At 47.0% G+C, this 27,609-nt stretch overlaps 1 protein-coding gene across 2 annotated transcripts in view; it reads left to right on the top strand.

Moving 5' to 3' along the window:
* Nucleotides 1-11,847, top strand: part of LOC147417886 (Transducin/WD40 repeat-like superfamily protein) — a 99,089-nt gene extending 87,242 nt beyond the window's left edge. For both annotated transcript variants that reach the window (XM_086506680.1, XM_086506679.1), the window contains exons 11-12: nucleotides 11,232-11,308; nucleotides 11,414-11,847. In XM_086506680.1, coding sequence (XP_086362806.1) covers nucleotides 11,232-11,308; nucleotides 11,414-11,539 — 203 coding nt within the window. In that variant the 3' untranslated portion in view covers nucleotides 11,540-11,847. The remainder of the gene's footprint in view (nucleotides 1-11,231; nucleotides 11,309-11,413) is intronic.
* The last annotated feature ends 15,762 nt before the right edge of the window (nucleotides 11,848-27,609 follow it).

The following is a 27,609-nucleotide window of genomic DNA, read 5'->3' as shown; positions in this document are numbered from 1 at the left end:
CTTATGCCAGCTAGAGCCAGAGACAGAGCTACATTACATATGTCGTTGCACAATGTACTATAAGATATGGGGTTGTTTCCACTGCTTATTCAGAGAGGGTTTTGGTCCTTTCTCTAGGGTCATGAGTTATGAGGATCAGAGATGTCTTGGGCTATGTCTACTTGAGTTACACAGATATAGAGACACTTTATTGGGGAGAGATAGAGAGAGACAGTTCGAGAGACAGATTACAGATTTCTTTTCACTAGATATGGGACAGCAAGAGGAGCAGCCATCACTGCAGAGCTCGGCCCACACTCATTAGACCACTTCCGGCACTCTCATCGACCGAGCACTGGAGCTACGGAGATCCAGACGGCCACAATTGAGGAAAGGGGCTACACAGCATCGACGAAGACTACAGCAAAGGATTCGAGCCAATCTCTCTCGACATATAGAGTGCATATGAGGATAGATTCTAGTAGTAGTATCTTTGTTCTAGTTCTTTTGTACCCAGACATGTATTAGATTCACCATTTTGTAACAAATTGGTGTCATAGGTCATTTTGGCCTTTTGAAGACGTTAATATAACATTTCATTTCATTTCATCTCTCTCTCTCTCTCTCTCTCTCTCTCTCTCTCTCTCTCTCTCTCTCTCTCTCTCTCTCTCTCTCTCTCTCTCTCTCTCTCTCTCTCTCTCTCTCTCTCTCTCTCCTGGCGTGACACTCCTGCATGGCTACAACAGCAGCGGGGCAAGGCCGGGAACACATATGGCTATGGCTGCAGAAGTCACGCATGACTGAGCCCAGGGGTCACGCAACAGGGGCCGCAGGGCATGCCCGTGAGCTGTTGTGGTAAGCTTGCGCTACTATGTAGCAGGGCAGCAGCAGCGTAGGCCTCCTCCTCGACAACTCTTTCCCTCACTCTCTCTAAGTCTTCTATCGCGATAACGTCTTCTATCGAATGTCTCTTTTTCTCTTAAGTCTTCTATCGCGTTTCCTCCCTCTCTCTCGATTAAGTATTCTATCGCAAACACTATCTTCTATCGTTGAAGAGTCCTCTATCGCGAGCCTCTTTCACAATAGCTAGAGTCCTCTTCCTCTATCGCGGAAAGTGCACCAGGGGCTGAGCGCGCAGGGTAGGGCTGCTGAACGCGCAGGGGTTGTAGGGATTCCGCGGGTTCGGCGAGAGTAAGGTGCAGTCCGGCACCGCTCTTTTGTGCCAGCAGGCCACGTGAGGTAACAAAAGCAGCAGTTGGGCAAAAACCTCACACGAGGTGCCGCAGGATGGACCAACCAGCCGACCTCGGAGATGATGATATCTATGAAACCCCGCATAAATCGAAAGCGTCATTTAGCCGGAGGATTCCAGAAAGCACATTATCGCCAAGTTCTGTGAGAGCAGAGAAACTTTCTAGAGTTAAGGATGACTTAATGATTGAGAACTTACAGATGATGATTAAGGCGGAGCTAAGCCTTTTGAGGGGTGACATTGAAAAAGAGATGTATGTAAATGCGGAGACTTACAAAAGGCTATGTATGCAGATATGAGGAAAGAATTGGACAAAGAGATGCTTGGTAAGCGCGACAAGATGTACACATCATTGAAGGCCGAAATGCAAACGATTGTGAGGGCAAAAGTGAATGTAATGGAATATATGATATAACCGGCCTATACAACGTAGAGGGCGGTACTATTTCAATTACCTGTTAACTTTACACAGAGCATTGAGAAGGGAAGAGAACACAGTTGCGTCCAGCAACTAGAATGTCACTGCGCACACGAGACCGACACCCTGTAGACCCCAAAGACTGGCACCCCTTTCGGTATTTCTTTAATTTAGAGAGAGAGAATTACAAAAAAGAGAGTCCTTGGAAGATAACACCTGCATCCAACTAGTACGCTCCAGATTCGGCAAAATTTCGGCAGCATAACGGTACCGAAATTAACCCGAATCAGTTTCCAAGCTCAGGACTCTATCCCACTGGCGTTATCCCTCAGTCGGGAGCACAAAACAGTAAATTCCAGGTCGCTGTAATTTCTGGTTCAGTCCTATTTTTGACCTTATTTGGGCACAGGACGGTCCCTACACTGTTCCCTGCACCTTGGGCTTGGTGCCCCTTGATTCTGGAAGCATCCCGGGCACAAAACAGTCTCAAAACAGAGTAAAAACAGCAAGCAAACAGTGCTGAATTTACTGCGCAATCGAGAGGTTATCACCCTCTCATGGACCTGCTTTGGTGCAACAGCTAGCTACACCGGTTCCTGTGCAAAGAGGCTCTTGCCTCGGCATGAAAGCATATTTCCCCACAGCTGTACATAGGTCAAATGAGAAGCCCACTAGTGGGGCATAACATACTGTACGTAGGGGAGAAAGAGAGCAGTATGTAGCGTGCGGGGCAACACTCCCGTCACCATACTGTGCATAGAGGGCAAGGTAAGCATTCCATAGCTTCTGTACCTGCTACAATCCACCTGAGGCTGAAAATGGCGCCCCCTTTGTTGATATGCAGCTCGTTTTTGCCTCCCAGAGTGGCAGAATCGCTCACAGGCTGACACGTCGCCCAGTTTCCGAGTTTGGGCTTTCCCTGCTAAAAATATCTCAACTGGTGCGTCAGTTGATTTGGCAGCAGAGCAATAAAATGTTCCCCTTGTCATTCCAGAGCTAATGACGCGAACACATTTTCCGGTCAAAAATAGCAGTTCCCTAAATTTTAGGAGATGCTTCCATGGCGTCCCTATCGGTCTCCTGACCATCATTGAAGACTACCATTTGACCAACATCTACAATGTGGGTTAATTTATTGGCCCCTTTCAACTTATAAAGTTGCAGTGACTTGATGAGTGGCCCAAATTCCAGTTTGGCGCACACGAGCTTCCATACTCATCAGAATTCAGTGCTAACTGGCCCGGGCAGTCCCTATCTGACCGACTTAGATCCCCGTTGTAAGAAACCCATTTGGCTGCAGCCGTTTCACACTGGCCATGCAATGTCCACTTGCACCTTTTCAAGGGTTTTGGGACAAACAAGTAAAAATAAAATAAATATATCTAATACTTATTTACGGAAGGCAATAGAAAAAATACACCTCCTGTTGACATATGATGCAAAAAAGATTAGAAGATGCACTTGTTGCGTTTGAATCCTGGAAATACAAAATGGAAGAACGCATGAGTGAAAGGGATGCATTGATCGAAGCACTTAAGGGAGACCTCGCAGCTTGCAAAAATAGTCCCGCAAAGGAGGGAGAAAACCAACCCTCAGTGATAAAGGAGATCGAAAGCATTAAGGAGCAGGTGAAAACTTTACGGGAAGAGGAAGAGAAAATGGCACGAACAACCTCCTCATGGGCTTTTCAAAACACAAGAGAAGGTGGATAAAGCTGAAAAGTGGATTGGATGCAAAGAAAGGAAAAGATAAGATGAAAAAATGCGCTCGCTGCTGCTGTCGCCCCCCCCCCCCCCCCTCGCCATCGCTGCCCCCCCTTGCCCTCGTGCGCCCTTTGCCTTCAACTGCTGCGCGCAGCCCCCCAGTGCGCCCCCCGCCCCCCACCCGCTGCCCAACCCGCACCTGCTGCCCGCTGCCCGCCCGTCCTTCGCCACCGCCCCACTCGCCTGCCGCCCGCCATTCGCCTTAGCCCACCAGCCCCGCCTCGCATCCTCGGTTTTCTGCGCTCGTCTTCTTCTCGACATACTCGGGTGCAGAAGGCCTCCTCTCGTCAACAACTCTTCGCCTTCTCTTCACAGCAGCAGACACAGATGGAGGCTCAAGCTCCGCCACAGAGGAACTCCTCCGAAGTCTCCTCGCCCGACCCCACTGAGCCCACCATTCGACTTGCTCTTTCACGGACAGAGCAAGCGAGCCTGGCCGCAGAGGTAGAGCGCTTGCAGGCGACTTCTGTCATCTGCAAGATTCTCGGCACTAGACCTAGCAGAGGAGAGCTGCAATATATTGGACGTTCAGATCCTCGGGCGAGGCTACTATCAGATCAAGTTTGAGACCTCCGAGATGACATCCATAGTCATCGACATGAGCCCCTTGACCATCCGAGTTGTTCGAGCCCACTTTCGACAGTGGAGACATGGTTTTGACCCTGCTTCAAATGTGTTGGTAGAGGAGGTAGACATTCCCATCTCCGTCTGCTTTCCTGGTTGCGGAGTGAGTACCTACCACTTTTGTCCAAGATAGGCTCAGCGATTGGGACCGTCCTGGAGACACCTCGCACGACAGCCTCGGTAGCTACCAAGGCGGCCGGCATTCCCTCAGTTCGCGTTCTGGTTAGGGATACTCACACCCTCCCGAAGGTCATCCTCCTTCCTCGGGTGAGTGGGGGTTGGTTTAGGCAGAGCGTGGAGTATTCGGGCCTCACAAACCAGTGCTTCATTTGTCGACAAATGGGCCATCTTGCGAAGGCCTGTCCACGGAGGAGGCCTCGACCTACACCACAGACTCAGCCCCAGCCTACAAGGGCTAGCCAGCAGCCACAGGCAGAGAGACAGAGCACACAGGCAGAGCCACCCTCCAAGCCTGGGGCTCCAGTGGAGGAGGAATGGCAACAGGTTCGTGGTCGATGCGGGCAGAGGCCACAACGACAGCCTGGCACTCAGAGTGGTCCTCAGGCACCTGCCCAGCAGCAGTGGGTTCCCACGGGGAACCGATTTGGTCCTCTTGAGCAGAACGAGGTCCCTGCTCTAGCCCCCACCTCAGCTTCACCCTCGATAGCCCCTCCTCCCCCCGAGTTCCCCCCCTCCTCATCAGCCTCCCCCCCGCCTCGTGTTCCCGCTGCCTCTCCCCCTCGCCCCTCTACCTGTGCCGGTCCCCCCTACCCCTCTTCTCCCCCACCTCCCCTGCTCCTTCACCCCCCCCCCTCCCGCTCCAGTTCCACAGTCTACTCAGGGGGAATGGACATCTCCAGTTGCTAGGAGATCTCTTGGCAGCGCCTTTGCCACGAGTCGCTTGGCGAGAGAGGGATAGCCTTTCTTGCGACCCCCTCTACAGGTACAGACGTCTCCCTTTGCAGCAATCCCTCGAGGTCTGACGAGCTTTGACATTCGGCGCCGATGGGACTTCTTTGCCTACGACTTTACACGCTTTCTCGGTGACTCCTCATCAGACCTTGAGGCAGCCTGCTTCAGGGTTCATTTTCTGTTCCTTGAAGCCAGGGGGATAGAGGCCTTGGACTCAGCAGTTGGCTTCTCTTTTCCCCTTTGCGGCAGGGACCAGACTGAGTGGACCCTCGACTCAGTGTTGGAGTGTCTGCATACACAGGCCCTAGAGTTCTCTCACCACATGGGAGACCTAGGAGTTACAGACATGCTTTTGACTCTATGGCCATTGACCAAGTTTGCGGTGACTCCTCCAGATGCAGCAGGATGTAGACACATTGTGGTTCACTTCTTTGCTGATACTTACTGCTCGCCATGCTATGTATACATTCATGAGGACTCCTGGACAGACGAGGTTGTTTTACGTACGGCTGGGGCTACTTGGGCTTGGGCCAGACACTCTTTGCAGTCACACCTATCTAGAGGACGCTCGGATGCAGATTACTCCCCATCCAAGCCAGCCTCGAAGATAGCACGTTTAGCTGTTGCGGTAGCATCTGTTCTTTCTCTCTCCCCATGAGGATCGTCTCATGGAACGTGCAGGGACTAGGTGGGCCCCAGTTTCAGCGTCAGAGGGGCCGACTACGTCAAGAGCTTTAGCGTTGCCTTGTGGTAGGAGAGATTGATCTCCTTATGCTACAGGAGCACCATCTATGTGAGAGTCGCATTAGACGTTGTGGTCAGCTCTTGCGTGGACGATATGATACTTTTTGGTCAGGTGCTTTTGAACCTGGAGGCATCCAGGGTGGGGTATGTATGACTATTGCGGATTCTTTGCAGCAGTCGATTGTGTGAAGAGGGATTATTGTGCCAAGCAGGGCTGAGTGGATCACTATGCCGGTTCAAGGTTGCCTTGTGGGCTTCTTGAACATATATGCGCCCAATGTGGCAAGTGCACGAGCAAAGTTTTGGTCACAGATTGTTGAGTCTCTGCCGCAGGCAGAACAGTGGTGCATAGGGGGTGACTTCAACATGTTGGAGTACCCTTCTGACAGGGTTGGTGGTAGCCATGCTACTGTGCATGGAGTTGAGCTGGCAGCTTGGGAGAGGTTTTGTATGACTGACGTTTTCGGATGTGTGGCAGCACTCTGGCTTTGTGAGGCTGGGGCCCCAGACAGCCTGGCCTTCTCTCGTTCGGACCGCAGAGTGGGAGGAGTGAATCTATCGCAGATAGATCGCTTCTACACTAGTGACCATTTCTGTGACTTGGGTGGGACAGTTGGCATTCTGGCAGGGACTTCCCTCTCGGACCATGCACCAGTGATACTCACAGTGGCAGATAGACAGAGGACGGGGAGCACGATGCTTCGCATCCCTGAGAGGGTCTTGCTGGACTCTGCACTCAGAGAGCGAGTAGAGGCTCTCTGGACAGAGAGCTTGGACATGCAGGATTCTCTTACTGACAGAGTGGCCGCAGGACTAGCTCAGCTTAGTCGCTTCTTTCTTTAGGAGTCTTTGGCTCGCCTGGCTGCAGCGAGAGAGGAGGAGCAGCGTCTCAGACGGGGCGTTGCTTCCTTGCAGAGGATGGAGGAGCAGCATCCAGACAGTCCTTGGTTTGAGGAGCAGTTACAGTGGAGGAGCAGTTACAGCAGGCTCGCCAGGAGTTGGTTAGCACAGAGGAGCGGTGCCATGAGTTTGCTTTCCATCGACAGGCATCTCAGTGGACGCAGGTGGGTGACAGAGTAACTGGTGCTTTGTTCAATGCAGTGGGACCTCGGCATACCCATGCCCAAGGGCAGTCAGCTGAGGAGGCCCGACGGGTCAGTTGCTTCTGAGCCAAAGGACATGCAAGTTGCTACTGACTTTTACCGTGAGTTACTGTCTGCAGAGCCTCAGTCAGAGCGTCAGGATGCATGCAGGGAGCACGAATGGGCATAGATGCCTTGCTTGGTGACTAAGGAGATGCGTCAGAGGCTTGAGCTGCCACTTCAGCTTGAGGAGTTACACACGGCTCTTAGTGCTCTCCCCTGTGGTAGCTGTCCAGGTGAGGATGGCTCGACTCCTAGTCTTTTCTTGGAGTACCGGGACTTGCTTGGCCCAGATCTCTATAGTGCTTTTCAGTACATCTTGCACACAGGAGAGATGCCTGATAGCATGAGTGAGGGTCTCATCTACCTCATTCCCAAGGAGGGTGGCTCCTTGGATGAGATTCGACAGTGGCGCCCCATCACCATCCTCAACTCGGCCTACAAAATTCTTGCCAAGGCTCTGAGTTTGAGGATCCAGCCCTAGAGAGCCTTATACATGGGACTCAGATAGGTTTTGTCAAGGAGCGCAGTATCCTTGACAACATCTTTTACTTTTTGGGAGGCTTCTGCCCTAGCGCGGCTCCGTGGTGAGGATCTAGTGATTCTTCTTCTCGATTTTGAGAAGGCTTACGACAGAGTTGACTGGGACTTTCTGGAGGGCACTCTACGCAGGATGGGCTTCTCAGATGCTTGGATCAGAGGGGTGTCAGCTTTGTACAGACGGGCACAAAGTCAGGTACTTTTGTCAGGAGGTAGAGGTGATCGTTTCATGCTCACACGTTCGGTCGGATAGGGCTGCCCTCTTGCCCCTTTCCTCTTTCTGTTCTATGCTGAGGCGATGAGCTGGTTTTTGGTGTCGCAGCATGTTGGTTTACGGGGCTTAGCACTTCCTATTCGGGGAGATGAGCTATTGGACATTGAGTTTGCTGACGACTCAGCCTTGTACTTGGATGGCCAGGAGGCCAACCTCCACAGCTGTGAGCAGGCTCTTGAGACCTTCTGTTGTGCATCTGGCGCACTGATCAACTGGAGAAAGACAATGGTTTTCTCGGTTGGTAGTGCTCCTGTACCTGATTGGATACTAGGGGAGGGTTTCAGGTGGATTCCCCCAAGGACTGCAATTCAGTACTTGGGCTGTTAGGTTGGCTTAGACTTGTCTCCCGAGCAGCAGATTGCTCCTCTCCTCCTATCTATCAGGAGGAAGTTGCTACATTGGAGCTCCGCACGACTTTCTTTGGCTGGCAGAGTTGTAGTGGCCAACCAGGTGTTGTTGGCTACTATGTGGTACATCACTTCTTGCTGGATCTTCTCGAGTTCTTGTATCAGCCAGGTTATGAGGCTGATCAGGAACTTCCTTTGGTCAGGGCATGACACTCAGATAGCCCGGGCCAAAGTGGCTTGGCAGGTCATCACTCTTCCTTGTTCACAGGGAGGGCTTGGGATCATAGACCCAGCACAGCCAAGCAGAGCCCTTGGTTCTTGGGAAGTTCATCGTTCGAGGACTTCTTCCATGTGAGGAGCCCTGGGAGGAGTTTTTGCTACAGCGGCTTCGTGCTAGGGTGCATTAGGCAGGAGGCCCCTGGCAACCTTCGACCAGATGGATCTTCACAGAGATGCGCAGAGTTCGTCTGAGCAGGAGCCCGGAGGACCGCTTCGCTATGGGTTTGCTTCGATCTTGGGAGCACTTGCGGCGAGGCCTGGAGCAGCGGCAGCCTACTTGCACGGAGGAGCGCCTGCGACAGCCCCTTGTTTGGAACCCCATGGTTAGCACTTAGAGAGGCCACTTGGTTGGTAGTCGGCCTCATGTTTCCTGGGGTCCCATGGCAACGGGTCTAGCACGCTCTCTAGGTGATTGGCTATAGTTTTCAAGCTTGTCAGAGGAGCTGCAGGGGCTTTCAGTTACAGGGCATGAGAGGGGTGCAAGCATGTGCCAGGACATCTCAGAGGCAGTACGAGCTGAGTGGCTCACACCTCTCGAGTCAGCAGCGCCCAGATGGATGGGAGCCTTCACGCAACTGAAGGTTCTCATCTCAGTTCGGGGTTGTTCAAAGACTGTTCCCTCCCTGTTTTTCGAGTTACAGGGTGAGGGACACTTACAGTGAGTTGCAGTAGAGGCCCCACAGGTGGTTGAGTGCTGTTTTCAGAGGATCCGAGTGGTGGGCATCTGTGGGAGGACTTGTGTCATCGATCCTGACCCAGCTGCTCTTGAGACTGGACAATGGAGACTGTGGGCCACTGGCACGAGTACAGTGGGATCCTGGAGAGTGGCTATGGAGGGACCCTTTCTCTTCTGCAGACCACCCAGGTGTCCCTTTCTTTCAGTCCATTGTTCGACTGGGACGTCACATTCTGGCAGCACAGAGAGAGGCTCGCCCTGCTGCAGCACCTCATTGGCAGGAGGAGGGTCTGTTATCACTTCTACGAAGGTAAGGGGTCAGTATGCATCATCTCTCAACACAGTCTTAGGGCAATCACCTCTTTAACATCCGCGAGAGCCATGCCCACACACGTGCTTTCTTTACCACCGAGATGGTAAAGAAAGCCATTGACATGATGAAGACTAGGAGAGCATATGATCACGATGGCCTGGTAGCAGAACATTTTATACATGCCAAAGATCTGCTTGCAGAGCTTCTAGCACTGATGTTCAATCGTGCCATGTGGGAGGGCATACCTGATGCTTGGAGTTTGTCCACTATCGTACCTATCTTCAAGTCAAGGGACCCTACAGAGCCTGGGAATTACCACATTATCATGATTGGACACACATTGGGACGGTTGTACGTATCCATCCTTGAGCAATAGTTGAGTAGATGGGTAGAGAGACAGGGCATACAAGCAGCAGGAAATGCGGGTTTCAGGAGAGGTTTCTCTACGCTTGATCAAATTTTGACGCTCAGAGCCATTATTGAGGAGGGGAGATCACGTGGGAGACGACTCTATCGTTGCTTTGTGGACTTCCGCAAAGCTTTCGATATAGTGCCCAAAGCTAGATTGATGCGCACACTACAGGAGATGGGGATACCCAAAGAGTTGATATGGGGGATCAATGCTCTACACAAGTCAGTAGTGGGGCATGTACGCACTTCAGAGGGGATTTCTGATTTGGTTCCCTCCACTATTGGGGTGAAACAGTGTTGCTCTCTATCTCCTACATTACTATATGGATGAGATTGCTGACTACATTGAGAGGGATGGTGATGGAGGAGCACATTTGGCAGGCACATGGATCCCACTATTGTTATATGCTGATGATATCGTGTTGATTTCTGACTCCTCAGAGGGAATGCAGCGTCATTTAGATATCGCTTATCTGTCTCTAGTAGTATCCCACAAGCTGTGCACAAAGGAGACTGATCTGGTAAGCGCCTCAATCTCCATAGGAGGGGCAGCTAGCTCTGCTCGAATGTTAGCGTGGGGTATGGAGGCCTTGGCTCTGATCAGTCGAGAGATCATAGATAACAAGGGCCTCTCCATACGTCTCCAACCATCTTGACCTATAGAAGGTCCCCATATGTGCACCCCATACAACATAGCTGAGGCTACTAAAGTATCAAAGAGCCATAACTTTGTCCGAGGTTCCTGGAACTGAACCTGCGAACACATCCTCTCCAAGACTCCCAAGGCCGCAGAAGCTCTAGTCAGTCTAGTCTCTGCTGCTCTCCCCAAAGAAAACCTCGGCCCAGTGAAGACAACCCCAAGGTAAGTGTATGCATCTGTATACTCTACAATCTCCTGACCATATGTGAAAGTGGGTGCTGATCTCCTGATCCACTGTGGTGTGGTGTTAAACACCATAACCTTGGTTTTACCAAGGTTTACAGACAATCCACTATCCTCTGCAAAACTGTGTAATGCATCCAACTGTCTCTGCATACCCTCTGGTGAGTACACAATATCAGCAGCATATAACAACAATGGGATCAGCTCTGTATATTATCTTGGGTTCTGTTTACGACCCCCTCATTGATGCATACCATATTATGGTACAGGATGGAGCTAGCTAGATTATGCCCATCATGGTTGTATGCCTAATGCATATAGCTTGCATTCTGAGCCCCTAACCATAAAGCTCCATCCTCCTCTACATTAAAATACAATACCCTTTCCTAATTTTTGTATACTCTAGTTGGTCCTGCCTTCCACTTGTAGGTTTAGCTTTAGTTTTAGTTTTGGCATTCTGCTTTTCCTTTTCTGGGATGACAAAGGAGATACCACAGTTGTACGTTGATCTGTCTCATTGAGTTCGACCTCTAGAAGACTTTCATAAAATCTTGCTCTCGTTCTCTCTCTTTTAAACCCGCCTATTATTATATACAACAGCGCACCACCCCCCCCCCCCCCCACCCCCAATTTGCACATGGTCAAACAATTCCTGATTAAGTCTTTGTGGACAGTGTCTGGGAGTGAAGATGGAAATGTTTATTTTTATGATTTTACACGCCCAAAGCATCCGTGTGCCAACAAGTTGCAGGTACTCAGCCTAATCTATTTGTCTGCTGTCTTATCCTATCGCTTGCATTCTGAGATAACATGGATAAGAAACATTTTCTCCTTGTCGTGGAATTGATTTCATTAGGGCCATGGAGCACCAGTGATAAGTGTAGCTTGGAATTATGGAGAGAATTTGTTGGCTTCTTCAGACTGTGAGGGTATGGTGATTGTGTGGAAAAGGGCCAGCCCTCCTACTTCTGCTCAAAGTTGATATAGAGTGTGCAGTTAAATACAATTTTGTAAAGTTTCGAACTCAAGGTGAAAATGCGCTTCGGATACTGTTTAAAATTTCCAAGGTTGGGTATCAATATGGAAATGATGTATGATATATGTCAGCAGTAACTTCAGAGGTTGTACCACTTCCGGAAGAGTTCAATCAAAAGGCAACCATCCAATATCAGAAAAAGTTCTTGAAGTCTGTGATGATTGTTTGTGTGGGCGCATGAAACACGCAAGGGGCCATTTTTTATTGTACAACACATTTTGGTTTTTTGTGGTGAGTTGTCTATTTTTACACTAGATTTCTCTATATTTGTAGTTTTTCTTACCTTGAAAGCTAAAATTTAGTGGTAAATTTCAAAATTGATGTGTGCGTGTGTGCGCACGTGTTTCAAAATGCTTAGCAGGTAATATTCATGTTTTCCTTTTGTCCATTCAGCTAGCTAGTGCAAATGTCTCTAAAAAACACCTTTAGTGATGGCTGGCTCTTCGGGTTCTTTGAACTTTCGTCATTGCATGATTGACATGTAGTAATTTATGAATTGGGAATGCTCTAACTTGTTCACAATATTGTCAAATGCGTAATCTGAGTTCTTTTGGGTCAATACATGTCTCCCCATCAGAGGAGCGAAAGGGGTGTAGGTTCTTGATGTAAGGTGCTCAAAAGGCGCTCTCCACCTCTCCCATGCAAATCTATAACTATTATGGTGGATTGAACACATTTTATATGGAAAGAGGGAGCTTCACAATCTTTGTGGATCAGTGTGTATACCTACAATGTTTTGAGAACAAGAAGCGAGCCCCTTTAGACATGAAGACACTAGTAAGAGAAGGTAAGTTGGAAGAATTAATATGAGGATAATGATTGAAATTGTCAGTCTTCAATTTCTTAAATAGCAACACACAATTGAAAACAAGTGAAAGGGGCACGGTGGCTTTCTAAAAAAATAAGAAAGTGAAAGTCATTAGGTTGAGTTTAACTGGAAATTTCAATGTTCAAGAAAGGATTGCCTCAGCTTAGCCTTGAGCTGGTTGAAGATCGAGACTAGTCGGTTGCAAACCATGGTAAAGGGAAGAAAAACAGTGAAATATGTGAGAACATAGCTCTAGAATCTTGCAAATTTACGTCAGTATTTCCGGCTCGCTTCTTTGTGAGGAGAAATTCGATCGACGGTCGCTCAATAAAAGAGGCTTTTTCGAATATTGACTAGAAGTAATTTATAGAATGCAATAAAAGTCAAGCCATGTGAGGTTGTGAAATGAAATGTGAAATAAAAAGAATTCATCAATGTGTGTGTGCGCGCGCGTGTGAATTAGGTGAGGTGAAGCTTCACTTTAACATTCTAAAACAATAGAATGCAAGAAAAGTCAAGACATGTTAGGATGTGAAACGAAAGGTTAGAAAAAGATTCAGTTACTGTTTTAAAATTGAAATAACATTTAAGGTAAGTCTCAATCATTATTGAAAACATTGAAAGTATGCCTAGCCCAACTCTCCTCTAAGGCTTCTTTTAGAAAGGCAAATAGGGGCATATGATTAGTCTATGTTTGAGACACCTTGACATGTAGTCTATGTTTGAGACCTCTTGGCATATGGTGTGATCTGTGTTTGAGACACTTTGACATGTAATCAAGTTTCTTTGTTGCATATCTACTTTAAGGTTTTGGTTTCACCCATCAAATGGCATCTCTAGGTAGACCCATCAAACAAGTTTGTTTGTATAGTGTAGATTTATTTGTGGGTGTTTAACTATGCCAATTTTATGTTGTACCCACAACTTGGATGAAACCTCAAAACATGACTAACGAATGGAGGTCTTGATCGAACATAAGACCATAGCTTTATCTACTTCCTTTGTTCAAAGCAAGAACAATTACTTCACTGAAGTCGGAAACATCCTTAGTGGGTTGCCAAATTGACTTGTGCTTGAGTGGATTGATACTTCTTTTTTATTTGTCACTTGAATATGGATAATGGAACATACATGGAGATCACAAGGGTGCTTAACCAAATCATGATGAACTATTTTGAAAAGAAATAGATACATTGAGGGAATTCAATCGGCTTATTGTCCAAATAGTAACTTTTGTGTACCTTTTGTAAATAGTGGTTTTACGTGTTGTATTTCTAGCCAATTTTTAGATTTATCGAGTGAAGCTAGATACAAAACTATGAAGTGATGATCATTATGTATTTAGGATATGATAGGAAGTTGGCAATGCTGGAGATTTCACGAAAAGTATAAGTTGTTTTCTCAAATCAATAATAAAAGCCCTAGGAAATTGTATCTCTCTTCTTTGTATATCCTTTTATACAATAAAATTTTAGAAAAAGAAACATATCTTCTAAAGTGAGCACATGCCTTTTATATATTAAGCAAAAAAAAATTAATTTTGATTGTTTGAGAAGGCAAATTTTTAACTTAACTCATATACAAAAATGATATTGTTTTAGTGCAAACTTATAACTCAAAGTGACTCTATTGATTAAAAGCAACAAAACACCTTTCTTAAAAAATCTAAGCTTGCATAACGCTTGTAGATCAAGGTAGATTTTGAACTTTTTCATGCATAATCTCTTGAAACCATGAACTTGTTGCCAAAGAATATATATATATATATATATATATATATATATATATATATATATATATATATATATATATATATATATATATATATATATATATATATATATATATATATATATATATATATATAAGGTTGTAGATGCTCAATGGTGTTAAGAAATTGGCCATGATTTATTGATAGGGTGACAAAAAGCTTTGAGGCTATGCCCATTCTATAGCTAATGTCTCTCATGTGAATTATGAAAATCTTATCGTATGCAATTCTACAATACAGGACAATCTTTAGGGTGTGCTTTACGTAAACAAAAAGCTCTATTATTTTAAGTGTTTTGTAGTACACTTATCTTTATAGCTTGATGCAACTTACAAGAACATAAATAACATGTTTAACTTCATGTACAATTAGATGCATGAAACTTGTATATGCACCTTAAACAAAGTATAATGCAATTTTCTACTTTGTAAACCCTAGCAAAAATATGTAGCAATAGTATAAACAAGTAGTCTAGATCTTTTGCCTAGGCATGTGTAGTTTTTTCTAAGCATGTTGGCTTGTTCTTTGAAACCATCACATGCAATTTTGTGCAAGTATTTTTTTATCAATCCACTTCTTCATCATAATATGCTCAAAAGTCTTTGGAGACCATTTTTACAAATTCTATTAAAAAGAGAAGTTTTGACATTATTTTTTAGACACGCATTGAATTTTATTCAAATCTTAGACCTATCCTATTTTCATAGCAAACTGGTGTTAACAAGCTGGCTTACTGAGAGTGTTGCTGAACATAAAGGATTTAGGCAGTAAGGCAAGCTATTCCTTTCGATTGTATAAAACTTTTCTCCTTTTGATTTTAAAAAACAATTCTTTAAAAATCTCAATAAAAGTCTTGGGAAATTTTGGATTTGCAATCACATGGCACCATGTGACAGACATTTGAAGGAGCCAAAACAAACACAAGAAGATTTAGAAATTTTCTCATGTAGGAAAACGGAGTCTTTCTCATTGTTTTTCATACAATGCATAACATAATGAGCTTCTGCTAGAGAGGCACTGCATACCTAGCTAGGTACGATTGGGGGTAGGGGATTGTCGGCCCCCCTACCCCCAATCGTACCTAGCTAGGTATGCGGCGCCTCCCTCAGAGAAGCTCATGATGTTGAGGTAAGTCACAATGTGGGTGAGAATTTGTCAAAAACTTCTTGTGAGAGGTACTTGGGGTGGGTGGGTCGGTAGGTGGGTGAGGGGAGGGGGAGGGGGAGGGGATTTTGTCAAAGGTGCAACTAAGAAGGTGAATTGGATAGCGATTAATTCCACAACCGCGAGCAAACACAAGCTCTCCAATCAGTTGCAATAGCTCCATCAAACAAGCCTCCAATCGAGGGCAACCCACCGCACGAGGATTGGGCAGCCTCTAACTGCTTAACATAAAACAGGAAATCTCAAACCTGATGATCGTAATCAGTCGAGGTGCTCTGCCCGTGCATTGCATGGGGCTTGCACACAAGGAGTCGAGGGGGCTTGCACACAAGGCTACAGACAAGATGGAGAGAGATCGTAGGAAGAGAGAGAAAACAATGCCAGGAAATGCTAGTGAGAGAAAACGCTAGAGAGGTGGTGAGAGAAAAGAAAATACTAGAGATGGAGAGAGATTGTACGAAGAGAGAGAAAACAATGTCAAGAAATGCTAGCAAGAGAAAACGCTAGAGAGGTGGTGAGAGAAAATACAAGAGAGATGGTATGCGATCCCAAAGCGTTGGCAAGCACTCGAATGATTCAAAAGTACGAGACCAGCAGTTGTTTGAATCGTGCACGAAAACCCCACAACCCATGAATGGGGGCGTCCTCATAAAAAAAAGCCACATCAGCAATTGAGCTAATAAACTTGCATGGAGACCCAATTTGGTCCCCACCTAGACACTTTGAGGAAAACTACAAAGATTAGAGCACTTGTCAAGAAACCTAGGAATAGGGGTCAAGAAACCTAGGAATAGGGGTCCTGTCTCATGCTAGCCTACCAGGTGGGAAATTATAGGGCTTGTACCGTCAGAAATACAAATACGTTGAGCACATCCACAAAACAACCCTCACTCCTTAAGCTTCTCTTAGGAGATATTCAAGTCACCACCACATAGAAGATGAAACTCTTAACACTCCCTCTCAGCTCCTAAACGAGGAACCAAGCAGGATGAGAGGATAATGTTGCCTATGGTAGAGGTTTGGTGAAGATATCAACAGAGTTATGTGATGTAGAATAGTATTCAAGTCGAATAGTACTATCCAAGATCTTTTCACAAATAAATTGATATTGTATCTTTGTATGCTCGATTCGGGCATGAAACACCGAGTTTCTAGTAATGGCTAAACAACTCTGATTATCTCAATAAATCGTGGTCATATTTTGTGGAACACCAAACTCCAAAATCAACCTCCACAACCATATTGACTCACATGTAGCACACTAACTCACATTTGGCACTGCAAACAGGTTGATACTCGGCCTCTATGGGTCGCTTCTTATTGCTCCATGAAATCGCTCCTAAACTAGTCCATCAATCTCCACCCCAATCAGAATCACTGCATCCTTGAAGAGCAATCGATAGCTCAAGCGGCATACCAAATGCCCAATGACTATGACTGCTTCAAATACTACAAGATCCAAAGAGCCTTCTCCATATGTGACTTAAAATGGCCTTTTGCATAAATGTATTGGGAACTCTTGCCTGGAAATTGATATCGAAACAGGTGTTCACTAACCAAATGAGAGATTGACTAGCTTCCAATACTTTGAAGCATCAACTACATCAAAAGGGGTCACACATGGACAACTTCTTGTTGGGATCTATTCGAGAAGAGATCTCAATGAGGGCAATATATCGTGGAATACCTCAAAACATAGATCTTTCCTGAAACTTGGAGTAAATGAAGACAAAGAGAAATTGTAATAGAAGTTTGAGATTATAGTCTAATTGAAGGCCAGCTATATAGATGTGGTAAGGACCAATGACTTTGTGTGCTAGTGAGGACAAGAACAATAGAAGACAAAGAGAAATTGCAATAGAAGCTTGAGACTATACTCTAATTGACTTTGTGTGCTAGTGAGGACAAAAACAAGCACATGCAATAGAAGCTTGAGACTATACTCTAATTGACTTTTTGTGCTAATGAGGACAAAAACAAGCACATGCACCATTAGCACGCCGACATTTTTTATCCAAGACTACCTCAAGATCAATTATGATGGCAGGAATATGGTGGCCTACTCTATTTTCTGATGCCAAAGAGTACATTTAATGATGTAATGCTTGCCAAAGAGAAAAGTTGCCTTAGAAGCCATTTCAAATGCCATTAAGACCTCGAGGTCTTTTCCAAATGGGACATAGATTTTGTGTGCTACTAAGAGGCAAAGATGCCCCTTTCTGTTTGCTATATTTTAGTCCAAGAAAGTGATGAAGCAAGCCGCGATCTGTTAAACCTTGATCTTGATCTCTCACTCTCTTGAAGGCCAAACCCTTGAGGGTTTTGTGAAGAAGCTCCTCTCTCCTTCCTCTTCATCCTAAATCCCTTTCCTTCTTCCTTGAGCCTCACATCTCTTCAAGAAGGACTTCAACCCCACTTCCCTCTTGATTAGAGGAGGTAATCTTTACTTATAGTAGGATTAATTAACCTAAACCATGTATTTTAATACTAGGAAAGTTTATGTGCATCACTTTAGGTTTAAGCTTTAATGGTAACCTTGGAATTAGGGTTAAGTATTAATGGTAGTTATGCATCATTAAGTTAAGTTTCAAAGGTATATTTGCATCCTTAAGCTAAGCTACTACGGATGTGTGAACCATGGCTACCAATAATCAACTAGATCATCCACATAGAGGATAAAAAGTGTCACCATTCGTCCGTCTCTGAAAATATTTTAAATCCAGGTTTGCAAAAGAAGGATGAAAGGAATGCCAGAGAAAGAAAGAATCAATCTTATGGTACCATGCTTGAGGAGCTTTCTTCAGGCCATATAGAGCCTTTTGCAACCTCTAAACTTTGACGATCGATCCCGGAACTAAGAATTTTGGAGGTTTCTCTATATACACCTCCTCCTCTAAGTTGCTTGAGAATGGTTACTTAATATCTATCTAAAACAAGGGCCATCGATGATGGGTTGCTAGAGCAAAAATTGTTGCCATCTCATAGTCAGTACAAAGGTCTTGTCATAGTCTACGTCCACTCTTTGAGAAAAGCCCTTGGTAACGAGGCGTTCCTTATGCTTATCCAAAGATCCAACTCATTTGTACTTTGTCTTGTTGACCCACTTGACACCAATGACCTTTCTATTTGGTGGCCATGGAACCAACTTCCATGTGTTATTCCTCTTGATAAAATCAAGTTTACTTGCATGGCCTTCTTCCACTTCGGTTGTGGAAGGGCCTCATCAACTATAAGAGGTTCTATGCTCTTTGCCACTAAGGACATCAAGGAATATTTCACTTGTAATAAAGCTCCATCTATCTTAGCATACTATAATCGTAGAGACAATCTCATAGTACTCGCATCACACCAATCCGGTGTAGCAAGAATGCTCTGTACTGTGGGTGCTCTTTGTGCAACATGCAAGAAATATCACTCCAAACACAGAACAAAATTATAGAGCAATGGAAAAGCAAGATTACACAACAGCAGACTCCAAAACCAATGGAAGCTCGACTAAACTCAACACACTCAGCTCCAAGTCTATGACTCATGGGTACAATGGGGGTATTGATGTTCCAGTTGTGTTGTGAGAGTGCAAGTGTGCAAGTAATGGACTAAACTCAAGACTCTAGACTAAATGACTCATAAGACGTCTAGGATACATACAACGACTAAAGCTAACTAACCATATATACAACCATAAAGGGCAGTCAATCGCTAACACAAATATCTCTGACAATCCAGCTACACCTATCTACGAATTGTGGTGGCCGTGAACTAGCCACCGTGTCCCCTAGACCACCATTCCCTGTGTTTACGACGTGTCAAAGCCCAGGCAAGAGTCCAGACAATGTGAATCCAAAGACCAGTTGTAATTGCATGTTCGTGCAAGTGACATTGTAACCTGCTAACCATAGGTTGCCTGCCATAGGATCATTCACTATCTCGAAGAGTGGTGGTATAGTTATCTACTGACTTTGCAATGACGCTAGGGTGACTTATACTGGAGAATGGTGAAGTAGCGTCGAACTAGTTGAACTACTAATGCTCCAATGCTAGCGAGTGTTACAAGCTTGGACACTCCAAGCGAGAAATCAATAGCAACACACAAACAAAAACTTCAAAATTACTGAACTTGACGTGTGAGAGAGAGAGCGAGAGAGTCGACATGGAACGACGGAGTTCCAAGTCAAGATGCATTGGCCCCAAAGACTCGCGCGCCTTTTGGTATTTCATTATTATTATGCTTGCAAAGTACAACTCCCAAGGATCCAACTCTCTCTGAAACTCTGCATCCATATGCTCTCTGAACAATGATCCCAAGGGCACTTATAGACAGTACAAGGGATGCCCAAAAGAAGAGCCCCAAAAGCGCTTAATCCAAAAGCACTAGATTCCAGAAGCATCTAAATAAAAAGCACCACATAAACTGCCAAAATCTGCTAGTAGTGCAAAACGTGGAAATTCATAGAGCCTACCATGTCAGCACCTGCAACGTAATTCACAGAAATCCAAATAGCCTGCCATGTCAGCATGTTAGCGCGATTTACGGAACCTCAGTCAGAGTCACGTTTTTTATTTTTAGGGTTTAAGGCTCCTTGGCCAGCGCTCCTTAAGTTCTTTAAGCTGATGGATGTTAAAATCCCTAACCCCTTTTTAGGCCCCTTGGCTACAACTTCTTTAGGGTAGGTTCAGTTTCTCTTGTCCACTCGGCCGATTTTCTTCCAATTGGGCACGCTATACCATCACTTTGTGAAATTTTCCCCCCTCTGGAAAGAATTGTAATCGCCCTTGATTACACCTGCAAAACAGCCAAGGGACAGAAACTTTCTTCAGCAAACACTGACTCTATATACTCATGCGCCAAACTCCACCAATCCAACACTTCTACAAAGACATCAATCACTAATCAATCGCATTTTTGTCAAGGGTCACAAATACAAATCTTGATCATTGCAACCATTTAGAAATCACATCCAAAACGCATTGATCTTTTGATGAATATCTTGATTTACCACTTGTTACTATCATATCCATGTTCTTTTGGGTTTACATTTCAATCAAGCAAACCATGCCCATGACCATCCCCACAAGACACTACATGGACATAGCATGCAGTTCACAAAATCACACACTTAGTTCACACTGAACACCGTGTTTCAATCATTCAACCTAGCCATCTCATTCAGTCGAGAACACTTGATGCACCTAGATCACTATGCAATCATCTCATCCTTTCGGAACTCTTGATGTACTCACACCAGTATTGAGTCATCTCATCTAGATAGGTCAAGATTATCAAACAAAGCACGCCAAAAATTTCCATATCATGCGAGGATCTCGGCCACTCACAATAGACTTGATCATCCCATGATGCTTAAAGATCTGTGTTAGAAAAACGCTAGCCATATGATCTTCTTTGAGCTTGCTTGCTTGCTAAATCTGTCCACAATGGTCCAGATCGCATCATTTCTAGTCGGAGTCTTTGGGAGATCCATAATAAAATCCATGGCAATAATCTCCCAAGGTTGATCAAGCACAGGCAAAGGTTGGAGTAACCGAGGCGTCTTATGTTGATCGTACTTTACCTTTTGGCAAACGAAACATTCCCAGACATATTGGCCGATGTCTGATTTAAGGCTTGGCCAAAAGAAATATCTTTCCAACGCCAAAGTCATAGGGTGGATACCCCGATGACCCGCATAAGGGAACCATGTGCTTCTTCCACGATTTCGTTCCTCAATGGCACCGCCACACAGATTGCTTGGTGGTGGTAGAGGTAACCATCCCAAATGGAATAGGGATATTCATTCTCTCCGTTCTGTAGCTTTCTCCAAATGAAGGAGAGTTATGGGTTGTTCGAATATAAATCTGATTCCAATTCTTGGTGATAGACAAAAGTAATTACATTCACCCTAGGCCGTCTAGACAATGCGTCCGCAGCCACATTCTTTCTCCTAGTGTTGCTAAATGGACTATTTTCTTTTTTTTGAGTTATTTCTTTTTATTGAAATTAGGATATTTAGAATGTGTGCACTTGAACCGTAAGATTAGGAAACGTAGATCTACTGGAATTATTAAAAGCCATCAGGAACGGACAATCCTGATGTGTCATGTGATGGGTGACATTGAGCATTGCGAAGGGGTTGTACCATTAGTTCGGTAGGAGAAACCGGGAAACGGATATTCCTTATGCATCAGGTTATGAGTGACGGGAGCATCGGTAAGGAAATATTTTGTTGATATGGAAGGAAACCAGAATAGGAAAAAGGAATATGTGTAAAGACGCAAGCACAAGAAGAAAGATGAATTCTGAAAGGCTTTTTCTAAAAAGTGGAATATTTCACGTGTCAAAAAAGGTGGACAAGTATTGCAGAACTTGGCTCGCTGCTACTGCTACTCCCCCCCTCACACCTGCACCAGTCGCCCCCGCTCGCCATCTCTTGCTTCCCCCCCCCCCCCAGCTGTGCGCGCTGTCCCTCGCCCTCCCCTTGCGCTACCCCCCCTGTCACCTGCTCCCCTCTTGCACCCGCCCTCAGCCCCCGCTGCCCACTACGCTGCCCCTGCCCGCCCACCCTCAGTCCCCGCTGCCCTTCACTGCACTTCCCACTGCCCCCCTTTTCGCTGTCCTCACCCGTTGCCCTCTCCCACACCCACTGCGCTTCCTGTCCCGCCCTCCCCCACCTCTCTTCGCTCACTCCCCCCCCGGCTCATTTCGTTCTACCTCACTCACGCCGAGGTTCTTCTGTTGATTGGCTCTGGCAGTGCTGGTTCTTTGACAGTGCTTGCCGGGGTCCTTTTGCAGAAAAATTGCTTTACCCAATCTTTCTCCGCCACAGTAGTAGACACAGATGGAGGCTCAAGCTCCGCCACAGAGGCACTCCACTGAAGCCCCTTCTCCCGACCCCGCTGCGCCCACCATTCAACTTGCTCTATCACCGACAGAGCAAGCGAGCCTAGCCGCAGAGGTAAAGAGTCTGCAGGCGACTTCTATCATCTACAAGATTCTCGGCACCAGACCCAGTAGAGGAGAGCTGTGTGATCTTCTCCAGGCCCGCCTTCTCGTAGAGATGGGCAAGACCTTGGACGTTCAGATCCTCGGACGAGGCTATTACCAGATCGAGTTCGAGACCCCCGAGATGGCGTCCAAGGTCATCGCCATGAGTTCATTGACCATCCGAGCAGCTCGAGCCCACTTTCGACAGTGGAGACATGGTTTTGACCCTGCTTCAAATGTTCTGGTAGAGAAGGCAGACATCCCCATCTCCGTCTGCTTTCTTGGTTTGCGGAGGGAGTACCTACCACTTTTGTCCAGGATAGGCTCAGCGATTGGGACTGTCATGGAGACACCTCGCATAGCAGCCTCAGTAGTTGCCAAGGCGGCCGGCATTCCCTCAGTTGGCGTTCTGGTTAGGGACACTCACACTCTCCCGAAGGTCATCCTCCTTCCTCGGGTGAGTGGGGGTTGGTTTAGACAGAGCATGGAGTATTCAAGCCTCCCGAACCAGTGCTTCATTTGTCGATGGATGGGCCATCGTGCGAAGGCCTGTCCACGGAGGAGGCCTCGACCTACACCACAGACTCAGCCCCAGCCTGCAAAGGCTAGCCAACAGCCACAGGCAGAGACACAGAGCACATATGCAGAGCCACCCTCCAAGCCTGGGGCTCCAGCGGAGGAGGGATGGCAGCAGGTTCGTGGTCGACGACGGTAGGGGCCACAGCGACAGCCTCGCACTCAGAGTGGTCCTCTGGCGCCTGCCCAGCAGCAGTGGATTTCCACGGGGAACCGTTTCAGTCCTCTTGAGCAGGATAAGGTCCTTGCTCCAGCCCCCACCTCAGCTTCACCCTCGATAGCCCCTCCTCCCCCAGAGTTCTCCCCCTCCTCATCCCCCCCCCCCCCCCCCTCTTGCTCTCGCCGCCTCTTCCCCTCACCCCTCTACCTTTGCCACTCCCCCCCACCCCTCTTCTCCCCCTCTTCCCTTTGCTCCTACCCCCCCCCCCCCCCCCCCCCCTCCCACTCCAATTCCACAGTCGACCTAGGGGGCAGGGCCATCTTCGGCTGCTAGGAGATCTCTTGGCAACGCCTTTTGCCACGAGTCGCTTGGCGAGAGACGGACAACCTTTCTTGCAACCCCCTCTACAGGTACAGACGTCTCGCTTTGCAACAGCCCCTTGTGGTCTGACGAGCTTCAACATTCGCGCCGATGGGACTTCTTTGACTACGACTTTACACGTTTTCTCGATGATTCCTCAGCAGACCATGAGGTAGCCTGCTTCAGGATTCATGTTCTATTCCTTATAGCTAGGGGGATAGAGGCCTTGGACTCAGTGGTTGGCTTCTCTTTTCCCCTTTGTGGCACAGACCAGACTGAGTGGACTCTCGACTCAGTGTTGGAGTGGTTGCATACAAAGGTCCTAGAGTTCTCTCACCACATGCGAGACCTAGGAGTTACAAACATGCTTCAGACTTTGTGGCCATTGGCCAAGTTTGCGGTGACCCCTCCAGATACATTAGGATGTAGACACATTGTGGTTCACTTCTTTGCTGATACGTAGTGCTTGCCATGCTATGTACACATTCATGAGGACTCTTGGACAGAGGAGGTTGCTTTACGTATGGCTCGCTCTACTTGGGCTTGGGCCAGGCACTCGTTGCAGTCACACCTATCTAGAGGATGCTCGAATGTGGATTACTCCCCATCCAAGCCAACCTGAAAGATAGCACGATTAGCTGCTGCGATAGCATCTGTTCTCTCTCGCTCCCCATGAGGATCTTCTCATGGAACGTGCACGGACTTGGTGGGCCCCAGTTTCAGCGTCAGCGGGGCCGACTACGTCAGGAGCTTCAGCGCTGCCTTGTGGGAGGAGAGACTGATCTCTTTATGCTACAGGAGCATCATCTGTGTGAGAGCCGCATTAGACATTATGGTCAGCTCCTGCGTGGACGATATGATACTTTTTGGTCAGCTGCTTTTGGACCTGGAGGCATCCAGGGTGGGGTATGTATGACTATTGCGGATTCATTGCAGCATGCCATTGTGGGCAAAGGGATTATTGTGCCAGGCAGGGCTCAATGGATCACTATGCAGGTTCAGGGTTGGCGTGTGGGCTTCCTAAACATATATGCGCCCAATGTGGCGAGTGCACGAGTAGAGTTTTGGTCACAAATTGTTGAGTCTCTGCCCGTAGGCAGAACATTGGTGCATAGGGGGTGACTTCAACATGTTGGACGACCCTTCTGATAGGATTGGTGGTAGCCATGCTACTGTGCATGGTGTTGAGCTAGTAGCTTGGGAGAGGTTTTGTATGACTCTGAGGGTCTTCGATGTGTGGCAGCACTCTAGTTTTGTGAAGCCCCCAGAGAGCCTGGCCTTCTCTCGTTCGGACCGCAGAGTGGGAGGAGTGAATCTATCGCGGATAGATCGCTTCTACACTAGTGACCATTTCAATGACTTGGGTGGGACAGTTGGCATTCTGGCAGGGACTTCCTTCTCGGACCATGCCCCAGTGACCCTCACAGTGGTAGAAAGGCAGTGGAGGGGGAGCACGATGCTTCGCATCCCTGAGAGGGTCTTGCTGGACTCTACACTAAAAGAGCGAGTAGAGGCTCTCTGGACAGAGAGCTTGGACATGCAGGATTCTCCTGCTGACAGAGTGCCTCAGGACTAGCTCAGATTAGTCGTTTCTTTCTCCAAGAGTCTTTGGCTCGCCTGGCTGCAGCGAGAGACGAGGAGCAGCGTCTCAGACGGGGCGTTGCTTCCTTGCAGAGGATGCAAGAGCAGCATCGAGACAGTCCTTGGTTGGAGGAGCAGCTATAGCAAGCTCGCCAGGAGCTTATTAACACAGAGGAGCAGCGCCATGAGTTTGCTTTCCATCGGCAGGCATCTCACTGGACACAGGAGGGTGACAGAGTGATTGGTGCTTTCTTCAAGGTAGTGGAAACTCGGCATACGCACGCCAAGGTCAGTCAGTTGAGGAGGCCCAACGGGTCAGTTGCTTCTGAGCCAGAGGACATGCATACAGTTGCTACTGACTTTTACCGTGAGTTACTGTCTGCAGGGCCTCAGTCAGGGTGTCAGGATACATGCAGGGAGCAGGTGTGGGCACACATGCCTTGCCTTGTGACTGAGGAGATGCGTCCAAGGCTTGAGATGCTACTGAAGCTTGAGGAGTTGCACACAGCTCTTAGTGAACTCCCATGTGGTAGCTGTCCAAGTGAGGATGGCTTGACTCCCAGTTTTTCCTTGGAGTACTGGGACTTGCTTGGCCTAGATCTCGGTAGTGCTTTTCAGTATATCTTGCACATAGGAGAGATGCCTCACAGCATGAGTGAGGGTCTAATCTACCTCATTCCCAAGGAGGGTGGCTCCTTGGATGAGATTCGATAGTGGTGCCCCATCACCATCCTCAACTAAGCCTACAAAATTCTTGCCAAGGATCTGAGTTTGAGGATCCAACCACTTCTAGAGAGCCTTATACATGGGACTCAGACAAGTTTTGTCAAGGAGCACAGTATCCTTGACATCTTTACTTTTTGGGAGGCTTCTGCCCTAGCGCAGCCTCGTGGTGAGGATCTGGTGATTCTTCTTCTCGATTTTGAGAAGGCCTACGACAGAGTTGACTGGGACTTTCTAGAGGGGACTCTATGCAGGATGGGCTTCTCAGATGCTTGGATCAGAGGGGTGTCAGCTTTGTACAGACGGGCACACAGTCAGGTACTTTTGTCAGGAGGTAGAGGTGATCGTTTCATGCTCACACATTCGATCAGATAGGGCTGCCCTCTTGCCCCCTTCCTCTTTTTGTTCTATGCTGAGGTGATGAGCAGGTTTTTGGTGTCGCAGCAGGTTCGTTTACAGGGCTTAGCACTCCCTATTCAGAGAGATGAGCTACTGGACGCTGAGTTTGCTGCCGACTCAGCCTTGTTCTTGGATGGCCAGGAGGCCAACCTTCACAGGGGTGAGCAGGCTCTTGAGACCTTTTGTTGTGCATCTGGCGCACTGATCAACTGGAGAAAGACAGTGGCTTTCTCGGTTGATAGTGCTCCTGTGCTCGACTGGATGCCAGGCGAGGGTTTCAGGTGGATTCCCCCAGGGACTGTAGTTCGGTACTTGGGCTGTCAGGTTGGTTTGGACTCGTCTCCCAAGTAGCACATTTCTCCCCTCCTCCTGTCTATCAGGAGGAAGTTGTTAGACTGGAGCTCCACACGACTTTCTTTGGCTGGCTGAGTTGTAGTGGCCAACCAAGTGTTTTTGGCTACTATGTGGTATATCACTTCTTACTCGATCAGCTCGAGGTCTTGTATCATCCAGGTAGCGTGGATGCTCAGGAATTTTTCCTTTGGTCAGGGCGAGACACTCTGACAGCCCGAGCCAAAGTGGCTTGGCAAGTCATAATTCTTCCTTGTTCCCAGGGAGGGCTTGGGATCATAGACCCAGCATAGCAGAGCAGAGCCCTTCTCGGGAAGTTCATCGTCCGAGGTCTTCTTCCAGGTGAGGAGCCCTGGAAGGAGTTCTTGTTAGAGCGGCTTCGTGTTAGGGTGCCTCAGGCATTGTTTCATTGACACTCTGCCAGACAAGCTACCTCCAAAATGTTCGGAAGATCATCGCATTGATCTCGTACCGGGTAGCTCTCCCCCAAACCAACCCCCTTATCAGATTAGTCTTGCTCAGCAAGAGGAAATTTTGAAGTAAGTCAATGAGCTTTTGGAAAAAGTTCTAGTACAACCAAGTACTTCGCCTTACTGCTCTCCGGTTCTACTGGTGCAGAAGACAGACGGCACGTTTAGAATGTTTATAGACTATCGATCTCTAAACAAGATCACTATCAAAAATTGCTTTCTGATTCTTCGAAGTGATGATATTCTCGATAAATTGCAGGGTGCAAGCATCTTTAGTTGCATTGACTTAAAGAGCGGGTATCATAGATACACGTAGCCCCTAAGGATGTCCATAGGACTGCCTTTCGCGCAACCTTTGGACTTTATGAATTTTTTGGTAATGCCTTTCGGCTTGATCATTTCTCCTACCCCATTCAATCTAATGATGGATCGAATTTTCAGCCCACACCGAGCTTTTACAGGAGTGTTCTTTGATGACATACTCGTCTTTTCGAAGACTGAGGAGGAACATTGGAAGCACTTGGACATAGTGTTTTAGAAATTTCAAAAGCATGAGTTACATGTGAATGCAAAGAAAAGTGATTTCTTCGAGATACACTATCTCGGCCATATAGTCTCACACAACCAAGTGAGTATGGATCCCGCAAAGATTCAGGTCGTACAAGATTGGCCAA

Source organism: Adiantum capillus-veneris, chromosome 30, assembly GCF_014529385.1.
Source record: "Adiantum capillus-veneris isolate H3 chromosome 30, ASM1452938v2, whole genome shotgun sequence".
Classification (NCBI taxonomy): Eukaryota; Viridiplantae; Streptophyta; class Polypodiopsida; order Polypodiales; family Pteridaceae; genus Adiantum; species Adiantum capillus-veneris.
This window is presented reverse-complemented; position numbering and strand designations above follow the sequence as displayed.